Source organism: Esox lucius, chromosome 18 (genome assembly GCF_011004845.1).
Source record: "Esox lucius isolate fEsoLuc1 chromosome 18, fEsoLuc1.pri, whole genome shotgun sequence".
Lineage (NCBI taxonomy): Eukaryota > Metazoa > Chordata > Actinopteri > Esociformes > Esocidae > Esox > Esox lucius.
This window is the reverse complement of record NC_047586.1, coordinates 21,203,607-21,216,310: the sequence shown is the minus strand read 5'-3', so window position 1 is coordinate 21,216,310 and position 12,704 is coordinate 21,203,607. Positions and strand designations below refer to the sequence as shown.

At 46.1% G+C, this 12,704-nt stretch overlaps 1 protein-coding gene across 4 annotated transcripts in view; it reads left to right on the top strand.

The window, feature by feature from the left end:
- The window catches only part of LOC105017521 (1-phosphatidylinositol 4,5-bisphosphate phosphodiesterase beta-4), a 99,948-nt gene that overhangs the window by 43,046 nt on the left and 44,198 nt on the right, over window positions 1–12,704 (top strand). For all 4 annotated transcript variants that reach the window (XM_010882195.4, XM_010882194.4, XM_020056451.3 and 1 more), the window contains exons 4-6: window positions 1,450–1,545; window positions 11,118–11,198; window positions 12,155–12,214. In XM_010882195.4, the coding sequence (XP_010880497.2) occupies window positions 1,462–1,545; window positions 11,118–11,198; window positions 12,155–12,214 (225 nt within the window). In that variant the 5' untranslated portion in view covers window positions 1,450–1,461. The remainder of the gene's footprint in view (window positions 1–1,449; window positions 1,546–11,117; window positions 11,199–12,154; window positions 12,215–12,704) is intronic.

The following is a 12,704-nucleotide window of genomic DNA, read 5'->3' as shown; positions in this document are numbered from 1 at the left end:
GAGGGATGGGTTTGATTGGCTTGGCCGCCCTTCTCTCTCCTTTTTTACCCTTACCCTCCCCTACTTCTACTCTCTCGTTCCCCCTGTCCTATGTCTCCTACATCTCTCCCCCATCTACATCCCTTTCCTATCACTCTCCCCCCTTCCTCTCCATGTCTTCCCCGTTCCCATCTTTCTTAAATCTCTCCATCTCTCCCTTTTCATCTCTGAGTACAGTGGCCCAGGGTGACCTGCAATACTACTACTTATACTACTATAACCACCACAACCGACCATTACTACAGTGGTACTACTCTTTCTACTATGACAACCACTAGAACCTACTATTAATAGTAATACCTGTAATATACTGCTACTTCTACTATTACTCCTGCTACTATTATCTCTATTGTTCAGTAGGCACACAACGGGGAATCTCAAACTATAGTAAATTGATGCACATTTTAGTAGTTGAATTCAATGTGGCGCTGTGGTCATTTCCACTAGAGGTAGGCAGTGTTGTGGTTTCCAGGTTGTTGCTGTGTATGTGCTCAACATCAAACAGGACACGTGCATACAGCCAGCGTCAGGGCCAAAGGACCTCCTCTCTGTCTCCCACATTCTGCGCCGCTCTCCCCTTCATTCTCCTCACTCTCGGGTCAGCGTCCGGCTTCCCTCTTTCACTCCCACAGAGAAAAATAGATGCTGCCGTTTCTCTGGGATCTGTATGTGTGTCATTTATTTACACACACACACACACACACACACACACACACACACACACACACACACACACACTTACACATTTGAAATGAGGGACGGCCAAATCTAACTTGGCATGATTGTGCTTGTTTTACCAGAGTGTTGAGACTGTTCAAATGCACATTCATTAGTCTCAACTGTATCGTTTTCTTAGAACACAGCACAATTTGTTATAGAAATACACTAAACACACACACACACTCTTATTGAGTCACTTCACACCCTTCATTACTCAACCCTCTTGGAAATACATAGACCTGACGGTCCGATGGACACTTCCAGTCAAAACACTGTAGAGCAGTGAGTGGGGTGGACACGCACACTCTCTAGGGACAAATGGATACATTCCCAGGACAAGTTCACCTCCAGGTCTACAGTTTTTGTCTCAATTTCACCCGACACACAGCCCCTCCCAGCCACAACTGGGGGGTGTTCAGGTGTGACGTCAGCGCGGGCTATTTCTGTGAGGCTTTATTTCCGATTCTAACCCACGTAGAGTTGTCTGGTGACAGAAACAATACCTGTGTTGACTCGCGGGTGAGTAGGTGTTTGTGTTTCTGCACCAGGGGGTGGTTCCAGGAGCGATAAGTTGTGTTGTATCCCAGGGCTACGTAGAACGCCAATTTGTTAAACCCCCCCCCCCACCCCCCCGGAGGCTGCATGCAACCCACCTGTCTTAACAACCCCCCCCCCTCTCTCTCTCTCCAGGTGTGAGCAGCCATGACTAAGTCCTATGAGTTTAACTGGCAGAAACACCTGCCTGCCTTCATGCAGGAAGGAGCCTCGTTCGACAGGTTTGACGAGGTAAGAAGCCTACTCAGCCGATAGTATGATTCCCGTCCTGCATCTCTTCTTTTGCTGCTTTTGCTTTTTGTGCCAACTGCCAAGCTTGTCTTCCAACTAATCTGCCCACCTTAAAAAACAAGGTTAGCTTGAATCTCGATATCTGTGTCTGTAGACAGCGGAGCCACGCCCCACTCTGCCAATTGTTAGTCAGGGTCCACACACACACACACACACAACGTGTTACTATCCTTATGGGGACGCCAGACATTATTTCCATTCAATATTATTTTTGTGCTAACACAAAACCTTCCCATAATCTTAACCCAACACTTAAAGCCCAAAGTCATAACTCTTAACTTAACCCTAATTCAGTTACTGAACACAGTTTCACTTTTACCCCAAACCTGACCCCTAAGAAGTAAATAGCATTTACTAACGGGGACCAGCAAATTGTCAAGGTCAGGTGTGTGTTTTAGGTAGTATGTTTGTAGGATGTGTTTGTTTGTGTGAGTGTGTTTGTAATAGTTTTACCTTTTTTAATCTTGAGGTTAAGGTTAGGGTAATAATGGCGTTTAATAGGGGATATGGTTAACATTAAGGTTAGGGATTACAAAGGATAGCATTTTTTCTTTAAGTCAGGTTTTCACAAGTTTAGTAATACAAGTGTATGTATGTTCGTGTGTCTGTAGTTGTAATGCGTTTGTGTTCGTGCGTGCGTGCGTGCGTGCGTCTGCCCTCCTATATATTACCTCTACTAACTCAATCAGGCCAGTTAGCTGGAGATTGCAGATCTAGGACTTGGCATGTACAAACGAACACGCCCACACACACACAACAAGATAACGATCAGGAATCCCTTTAAAGTAGTCTTCAGTTAGGAGGACCCCTTCATGGGTAAACCCAGATGAAAAACAACGTCATCAAAAACATCAAAGGGCATCTTTTAGTGAGCTCTAAAATTAGGATGGCCTGGATACTTTGGAATAAATTGTATATCGTATTCAGGGGTGGGTAGAGTACTGAAATATGTACTTTAGTAAAAATAGTGTTACTTGGGTTGTAATTTACTCAAGTAAAAATAACTCTCCTCAGAAACTACTCAAGTAAGAGTTAAAAACGATCTTGTCAGAAAACTACTGGACACATACTGTACACTAGGTTCTTCTGTTGTTTCTTGTTTCAGAAGCCATACTAGTTTAACCTATGAAATTCAAATCACCAAACCAATGGAATTTACTTGAGTGTAGATTAAAACAGGTTTAGTTGGCTACAAAATCACAATGCAGTGATTTGCAACAGTAAAGCAATCGGCAGTAAATCAATTTGTTGATTAAATTGGAACCTACAAGAAAGTAGCATAATTGTTTTTTACCATTTTATAAACCCAGCATAGAACTGGGTAATAACTGTAACTTGTTTTATGGAATGGAATAAATAGTACAGTGCATTCGGAAAGTATTCTGACCCCTTTTCCCAGCTTTTATTACATTACAGCCTTATCCTAAAATTGATTACATTGATGACAGTGCAAAAATAATTTCTTAGAAATGTGTGAATAAATGTAAATGTAACATTTACATCAGTATTCAGACTCTTTGCCCTGACACTCAAAATTGAGCTCAGATGCATCCTGTTTCCATTAATCATCTTTGAAATGTATGTACAACTTGATTGGAGTTCACTTGTGGGAGATTGGATGTGATTTGTCACACACCTGTCTGTGTAAGGTTCCACGGTTGACAGTGACCAAGAACCTGATGGTCACTGACACCTACAGAGTTTCTGTTTGGAGATGGGAGAATCTTCTAGAGGGACAACCATCTGTGCTGCGTGCCACCAATCAGGCCTTGATGGTAGAATGTCCAGGGGGGAGGCCCTCCTCAGTAAAAGGCACATGAGAGCCTGCCTGGAGTTTGCCAAAAGGCAAATAAAAGACTCTCACCAGGCTTTTGGAAAACTTGAAGCGGTCTGTCATATGCCTTTTACTGAGGTGTAGCTTCTGTCTGGCCACTCTACTATCACAGCTTTTGGGAGCTGTTCATTCACACATTTTTAAAATCTTGTTAAAAGTTTCCAAGGAGAGGTTAAAGAAAGCAAGCTCACAGTTTAGTCTCCATATGCTGACTCTGAACGATTTAAGAAATAGCCACTGGGAAACGTTTGGTTTGTTTAAGTTTCTGTCCAATACATCCAACATGATGTATTGAATAGAGAAGGTAAGGGTTTACCCACTCCCCGCAGGCCTTTTACACATCAGCTTCAGCCCTTATCTGCCATACCTGATTCAATGAGTGCTTCAGGTGTGCCAGTGTAGGGTTAAAACTGAAATCTGAAACGCGGTGAGGGGGAGGGGTTTGGGAATTGATGGAGCAGTCTACAAGTGTAGCAGTAGAATAACATTAGACCAGGGAACGATTTAGCTGATCTATGTGTTGGTGGTAAGTGTTATGAAAAGTCTGTAATTTATGAGTTGGCTTGTTTTTCTTTTGCATATTTCTCAGATAAAATAAATAATAGCAAGCAGCTGGCTTTGGTGGCCTGTCTGACTTGCTTTTTTCCCTCCTCACTTATCCTCTGTAATCAGTGGCCAGACCTTAAAAAGATGAAACCTTTGCCCCGTCATCAACAAAACGTGCTCGAAATTGTTATAATTAAAGAACGACGACATTATAGTCGAGCTGGAGGTTGACTCTTCCTTGGACTTAGCTGAAAGCACTATAATGGCTGCTGCTCACGCTGACTAATCTAATCTCGTTCACCAGCTGGCCCTCGCTCTGTTCAACCGTGTGGTTTCACGGAATGGAGCTTGAACGGGAGCCAATGGCAAAACAACCGCTGGTTTTAATTGGCAGAACCCCCGTCTCTCACCTGCTAGCCTAACCGTTGGTACCTCCTCCTAGATTGTGGACTGCCATTAGCAGGATTTCAGTCCACACCCGCTTTGGTTCCTAACAGTCCCCCACTGTCACTAGGCTCCACGTGCCAGCCATTCAGACCTGGCATAGAGTTTACAGACGGAATAGTAGAAGGCTTGCATGGGGAGGCCGGTGCTGACTGACTTGGCAGACACGCCTCGCCCACATCACAGAACACAAACACCTTAATATGGCAATGGGAAGGATTCTTCCTGAGTCTGCTCTCAGCTCACTTAATCCCCACGGAACGGCAGCCGGTGAAGACGGGCCCACACACGCACACACCAACGTACACACACGGCTCTTCATACTAATTCCAAAAAGGAGAAGAATGGCCATTAATAGCTTGATACTCGGCATGGTGCGTCTGTATTTAAGTACTGTCTGTCTTTGTTGGATCCGACACAACCATATGACACAGCCAGACACTGAGTGGGAGGGGCATCGTCACTGATGTTGGGCCATATTCGTGCCTCGCTTCCCTGTCTCTCAATTTTCCTGACTCATTTGACTGGCAGCCACACAATAGCCAAACACACCCGTCTTTCTAATGAACCTTTTGAACTTAGCATTAATGCAATTACTGAACTTCTTTGCTAGCTGTTCCTGTGGGTTTCCAGGCATTGTGCTAACGCTAGTTAGTTTTTGGTCGAACATAGGTTTCTTACTGTTCATACTGAACACACAGCCTTTAACATTACTGAACACACAGCCTTTAACATGCTGTCCACATGTTCATCTGACTGAGGGAGTAGAATAAGTTGCTTTTATGTCAACATCCTCAGTCTTTAAATTAATAGTTTACAGGGTTCACTGTTCTAAAGTGCAAAACAACCAAAGTATACGATGAGTAACCTAGTGTTGAGATGTTGGATCTGCGTTGGAGTTGGAACATTTCATATGCCAGAACTGATCAGTGAGCGAATCATCACAAATTCGGGCAGAACCTCTGATCTCAATAATATTTGTAATTTGTATTTAATGTTATACAGACAGTTTGTTTTCTCAAAATAACCCGACTACCGAGTCCACCAGTCCCTATAGAGAACAGCAGACCGTGCGTTATGTTGATCCATATTGGATACAGCTTGATATTTCAAACGTGAATAACTGGTTCAGTGTGACCGCTTAGTTAGGAGTAGGCAAGCCATTGGTAGACTGATAAATCAAACAGCGAGGACACTATCAATGTGCAAGGCAAGCAGGATGGACGTAGGGGAGAAAACACTAAAACAGGGCACTGATGTGCGTGACTTAGTGACAGCAAGGCACTTAAGTTAACACGGACCCACATCCTGCTCCAGGATGTATAAGCAATAAGGCATGACGGGCTGTGATATACGGCTACTACACCGCAGCTAATAACCGTTTGCAACACATCGCAGAGTGCCTGGAAGCAGCGCTTAGCTGTGGTGTGTTGGCAATGTACCACAAAACCCCCGCGACGCCTTATTGCCCTTATAAACCGGTTACTAATGCTGTTATAACAGCAAAACGTGATGTCATACCCATGGTATACTGTCTCATGGCTCTCAGCATTCAAGCACTCACAACTGGAAGCACTCCTTTGTGAATATATGAATTATTCATATTTATTTGTATTCTGCCAACGTCTTGCTTAGGTATTTTAAACCCACTGTGTTTAAACACACGTCTGTAATGAGGACCTGTTGTGTTCAGCCAATGACAAAATTCACTGCCAGGCTAAAAGCCTCCCAGCCTGACTAGGAATGGATTGTATCTTCTGACCGGGTCGATTTGATCCTTCTCATCTACTCTGACTTGAGACGATGTGAGAACACAGTGAGAGACATACGTGGCAGATTGCTCTCAGTGACAGACGACCACCATTGCTTGAGGTCAAAGGTTCGTTGGAGCCTCGTTACGTTCTGTAACCGGTCTGTCTGTGGGGAAATGCCCTCTTGTACGGAGGAGCATGTGACCCTTTCCCATTGGAAATCAATACTTTCGGATTTCACTAATTGCATCAAAAGGTTTCCATGGGCACCAAGTATTCTTGGATGACATGGCTAAGTTGAGGGAGAGAGAGAGACAACGATCCGTCGCACTGACAGAACATTTCATATTGTCCTGACAATCAGTGTCAGGCCGGAAGGAAACGAAGAATGGAAGTGTTAGAGTGGAAACGACAGTGACAGGGTGGTTCTGGGTCGGGCCCTGGTCCTGATGATGGCAGGGCAGGGACGTTCTGGGTCGGGCCCTGGTCCTGATGATGGCAGGGCAGGGACGTTCTGGGTCGGGCCCTGGTCCTGATGATGGCAGGGCAGGGACGTTCTGGGTCGGGCCCTGGTCCTGATGATGGCAGGGCAGGGACGTTCTGGGTCGGGCCCTGGTCCTGATGATGGCAGGGCAGGGACGTTCTGGGTCGGGCCCTGGTCCTGATGATGGCAGGGCAGGGACGTTCTGGGTCGGGCCCTGGTCCTGATGATGGCAGGGCAGGGACGTTCTGGGTCGGGCCTGGTTCTGATGATGGCAGGGCAGCGACGTTCTGGGTCGGGCCTGGTTCTGATGATGGCAGGGCAGGGACGTTCTGGGTCGGGCCTGGTCCTGATGATGGCAGGGCAGGGTCGTTCTGGGTCGGGCCCTGGTCCTGATGATGGCAGGGCAGGGACGTTCTGGGTCGGGCCCTGGTCCTGATGATGGCAGGGCAGGGACGTTCTGGGTCGGGCCTGGTCCTGATGATGGCAGGGCAGGGACGTTCTGGAACACATTTCCTGGACCCATCGCCGGTTCAGTCCCAGGTGATGTCTTAATTTGTTGATAGACATCAAGGTATGTGTCTGTGTGTGTGTTTGTGGTGGGAGTCATTACCGACTCACCCACACTTAGTATGTCCATCTCTCATCCTCCTGTGGTGGAAAGACAGATTAAGTTGTTCTCACTTAATCTTCTTCTGCCTCCTGTATTACGAAGTCCACACATTCAGACATTTTAAGAATTTCAATCCTTGTATGGATGTGAAAGAAATGTCTTCTCTAAGACTGTGGCCCAGTGGTCGGAGAGTGGAGTCAGTTCTTTCAGTGCGTATGGGTTTCTGGCCCACCGCTCTTTCAGAAAAACTCACCTCATTACATTTCCACCACGGTCTCTATCTAATAAAACATAAACCTATGTAAAGTTCCTCTTAAAATGTACCTTAACCGTGAACCTAACCACTAACACGTAATTCTAATCCCAATAGTAACTTTTACTTCAAACAAACAGATTATTTTTCTTTTATTATTGTGGCCATTTCTCCACTGGTATCTACACATTTTTCACGGAGATCACCAGAGACATTTTCTATAATGTGTAAATAAAAATGAAAGTTTAAACTTTGAAACGCACACAAGATTTCCTCTGGGTTACTTCATCAGTCAATCATGCAAGAGACCAGCAAATACCAGAGTCATTCCATAATCAGCCGTACCGATTAGCCCGCTTGGTTCAACAAGCATTTATAATGGGTTTCTGTATGCTAGTTTAAAGCTGTGTTCCAACTAGGTTTGATAAAGACGTTGGTTGTTTGTCACATTGTAGAGATGCTGGTTGACCTGTTGATTTGTCCCCTGGCCGGCAACTGACACACGTCGGTGTGTGTGTGTTTGTAAACAGCATACGGATAAGTTGACACTAAGGAGGCAGCCGTGCTGCAGTCAAAGCAAACACACACACACACACACTCAGCCCACTCACACACACTCAGCCCACTCACACACACTCAGCCCACTCACACACACTCAGCCCACTCACACACACTCAGCCCACTCACACACACTCAGCCCACTTACACACACTCAGCCCACTCACACACACTCAGCCCACTCACACATACTCAGCCCACTCACACACACTCAGCCCACTCACACACACTCAGCCCACTCACACACACTCAGCCCACTCACACACACTCAGCCCACTCACACACACTCAGCCCACTCACACACACTCAGCCCACTCACACACACTTAGCCCACTCACACACACTCAGCCCACACACACACTTTGCTGAGCCCCACTCTGTTCTGAGAGAGGAATGTAAACTTGTGTGAGTGGAGTCAGTCAACCAGGGGTCCCTTTCTTTCTGTCTCTCCTCCTTCCAGTCAAATATGACTGCCACCTGCACTCTCCACTTCCATCCCGGCTGTGTGTCTGTGGGTGTCTGTGGGTGTCTGTGGGTGTCTGTGGGTGTCTGTGGGTGTCTGTGGGTGTCTGTGGGTGCGTGCGCCTGGGGGTACACAGTGTTCCTGGTGAAATATTCCATGGTAGACATTTTGGCTTTAGTCAGAGCATATAAGCAGACCATTCTCAACCATGTTATGGCTACAGACTAACAACCCCAGATACTAGCTACAGACTGATACCCCAGATACTAGCTACAGACTAACAACCCCAAATACTAGCTACAGACTAACAACCCCAGATACTAGCTACAGACTAACAACCCCAGATACTAGCTACAGACTGATACCCCAGATACTAGCTACAGACTAACAACCCCAGATACTAGCTACAGACTAACAACCCCAGATACTAGCTACAGACTAACAACCCCAGATACTAGCTACAGACTAACAACCCCAGATACTAGCTACAGACTAACAACCCCAGATACTAGCTACAGACTAACAACCCCAGATACTAGCTACAGACTAACAACCCCAGATACTAGCTACAGACTGATACCCCAGATACTAGCTACAGACTAACAACCCCAGATACTAGCTACAGACTAACAACCCCAGATACTAGCTACAGACTAACAACCCCAAATACTAGCTACAGACTAACAACCCCAGATACTAGCTACAGACTAACAACCCCAGATACTAGCTACAGACTAACAACCCCAGATACTAGCTACAGACTAACAACCCCAGATACTAGCTACAGACTAACAACCCCAGATACTAGCTACAGACTGATACCCCAGATACTAGCTACAGACTAACAACCCCAGATACTAGCTACAGACTGATACCCCAGATACTAGCTACAGACTAACAACCCCAGATACTAGCTACAGACTAACAACCCCAGATACTAGCTACAGACTAACAACCCCAGATACTAGCTACAGACTAACAACCCCAGATACTAGCTACAGACTAACAACCCCAGATACTAGCTCAGACTTCTTAATGAGTGGACTATGGCGGAAGCACAGACAAAAGAAAAGGCAAGGTCTCGTTTTTTAGCTCTGTTCGTGTCGGTTTGCCGCTTCTTTAAATGTCAGGGCTGTTAGTTATTAGGCGAGGATTAGTTGTCCGAGTGTCTGGGTGAACGAACAGCCATATTTGCTCCGAGAAAGAAAGTTAGGGCTATGTTTGGTGTCGAGCAGCGCGTGAGCTGCAGGTCTAACATAATCGCAAACACATCCTGGCGTGCCTGTCACTCAAAATGTTCTATAGCTCCTGTTAGCACTGAAATGCCCCCTTGCGCTCTCTCTCTCTCTCTCGCTCTCTCTCGCTCTGCTTTCGTCTCCCCTGCGGCAGACAAATGGATGGACCACGGGAATGTAATCTAAATGACTTTGCTATTACTATTACTCTGTCTATTCGACAGCACACCCCCTACTTACACACGTAAGCGCGCGCAAACGCACGCCATCTTTTACTATCTTTGTTGAGACAAACACATTTTCCTTTTAAAAGACGTGTATAGCCGAAGCTTTAAACTAACCCTAACCACACCTAAACCACAGCTTTAGGCCCTAAACCTCCTGTAACTCAAACCCAAACACCGAACATCCCTACTGAATACTTTAGGATTTTATATGTCCTCGCAAGTATAGGGAAAAACTCCCCGAGACACATACACATCCTCACTCAGAGACGCTGCCGTGTGTTGTTAGCGCGTGTTGCGGAATGATACCTGCGTCTGGAGCCTCCACCACCCCTGTCTCCAGGCTTCCAGTCAGAGCCTGGGACTCTATTTATCTCCCTGCCCTACGAGGCTCTCGCACAGCCTGCTGTGACAGACTGCAACCCCCAAGGCCTCAAGCAGGCCCGGCTGTTTGACTAATAGCAGTCTCATGGATTTGAAACCGGGAGGGTTACCACATTAAGTAGTCTATAAATAAAGCACAGTTTGACCCTTTGAATCGGGTGGGAGGCTGATTTAGTAGGTTGGCCACTGTTTTGATATTTTTCTCTAAAGATGTTGGACCTTCAGACTCTCGTTCTGACGGCACGGTTTATACTAAAGCCTCAGTGCGTAACTGTAAACATGTCACGGGAAATGGAAGACCAGATTTTGCCGAGATAATCAATCTTTTATAATAGGTACAGCGGGGAGTGTTACCTTGGCGCGTTAATTAGGTTATGTCCTGTCACCAAGGCAGTGGCTGGTCGGCGTGTTTGTTACCAAGGCACTGTTTGCATTCAACGGTTCACGACATGAACATTTATCTGTGTTTGTCTTAGCGCCCGGTCTCACTATCTGTCACGCTCGGGGTGTAAAAACGGTGTGTTTCCCTTCTGTGTGTACGTGTCCACGGCCTACGCGCACGCGGCGTGTGCGTTTTGCTCTCCTTGGCGCACTCCCCTTTTAAAAATGATTCACCGACACTGCTTTTCATCTGGTTGCGTGCGGCGCGGCGCGTGTGTTGGATAGGTAACGGAGGGAGGGTGTGTGATAAATCCTCCCTAATGAAACACCTCTGTCTTCTCGCAGGACCCGTTTCTGTTTGAGCCCAACTGTCTGGTGAAAGTGGACGAGTTTGGCTTCTTCATCACTTGGAAGAGCGAGGGAAAGGTACGGTTTCAACCACAGCTGTACGCTGTGTACAAACGTCTGTCTTCTCCACCTCTTACCCCTTGCTGAGGCCTATTTGTGTTCTGATTGAAACGAATGACAACGGTGGCGTATAGAGTCAGAGAGAGAAAATAAAAGGCTGAAAGCTGTTCGGTGTCTATACCAAAGCAAATTCAAGAGGATGGATAGCATACAGGCGTGGTTAAATGGGATTTTGAACTCTGGCCTTTTTCAATACAAGTCTCCTTGTCTGAGCTTCAGTGACCTCAGTTCCTTCTGGAAAGCCTTGGGAATGAACATACTCTCAGAGTGAGCAGGGCGAATAGTAAGAGACATTATTTGACTTTGCCAAGGTGACCGGGTCAAAGGAAAGGGACGACTTGTGGTTGGAGGTAATGCAGGTCAGAGGGGAAGGCCACCTTCATCCATCACAGCCAGTCTCTTATTGTGTCTCTCTCTAGTGAATGGTTTTATACCCGCCACTGGATGTGTTACATCTGCTATAGTGTTGTGTTTTTAACTGCATGCCATATTTTTGGTTAAGGGCTTTGTTTCAGATTTGGGGGCCTGTTTAATGCCTGCTACAGGCAGGGTGTTTTTTACCTGCTAAAACATATGAACTGTGTATGTTCACATTAGTTAGATTTTGTGTATTTTGGCGATAAATGTTTACCAATAAAAGCCTTTTTCGAATATTTGGTATGTGTGAATGCACCAAGCGAATAAAGGTGATTCTGATTCTGGTAACATGCCCATTCAAGTCAATGGGGAGCTCTTTATGGGGCTTCTGGAACTGACAGTCAGGAACCAGGCAAAGCTAGATGTACTTCGGGCAGTGGGGTGAAAGCGAAGTGTCTGTTTTGTTTGGCACAGATAGCAATTTTCTCACCCTCTCTGTCTATTTCCCTCTCTCTTCTCGCTCTCTCTTTTCTCCAACCGTACGCCTCTCTCCACAGGAAGGCCAGGTTCTAGAATGTTCCCTGATCAACAGTATTCGAGTCGGAGCCGTACCAAAGGTGAGACATTGGACACTGAGTTCTCTTCCCCCTTTAAACAACGTTCATGCCTTGCCACCCACACCTCTCCCTCCCTCCATCCATCTCCTCCACCTCATGACCTTAACATGCCAGCCACAGTGCCAAGTGATAATTGGGTTGCCGCCGGTGTTGTTGCTAGGAGGCCCGGCCCACAGAACGGGACGGAGGAGTTATACAGCCGTCCCAGTCTTTCACCAGCAGTAATGTACTATTGATTGGTCGAGTTTCAAGGACAGAATTCTTGGGTGGTTGATGAAATATCACCTCTCTGTTTTCGCTGCCCTTCATATCCGAGACCGTCCACGTTGAACATTGTTAAATATTGAATACTTCGTATTGAATACGTTTATAACTCCCTAGATTGGTAGCTGTAGCAAAAGCTCATTTTACAGCTGATCATGTTTCCTACCTGTGAAGAATAAATGGCTCAATGGAGCAGTTATTTCCAACAGACGACAAGGTATTGAAC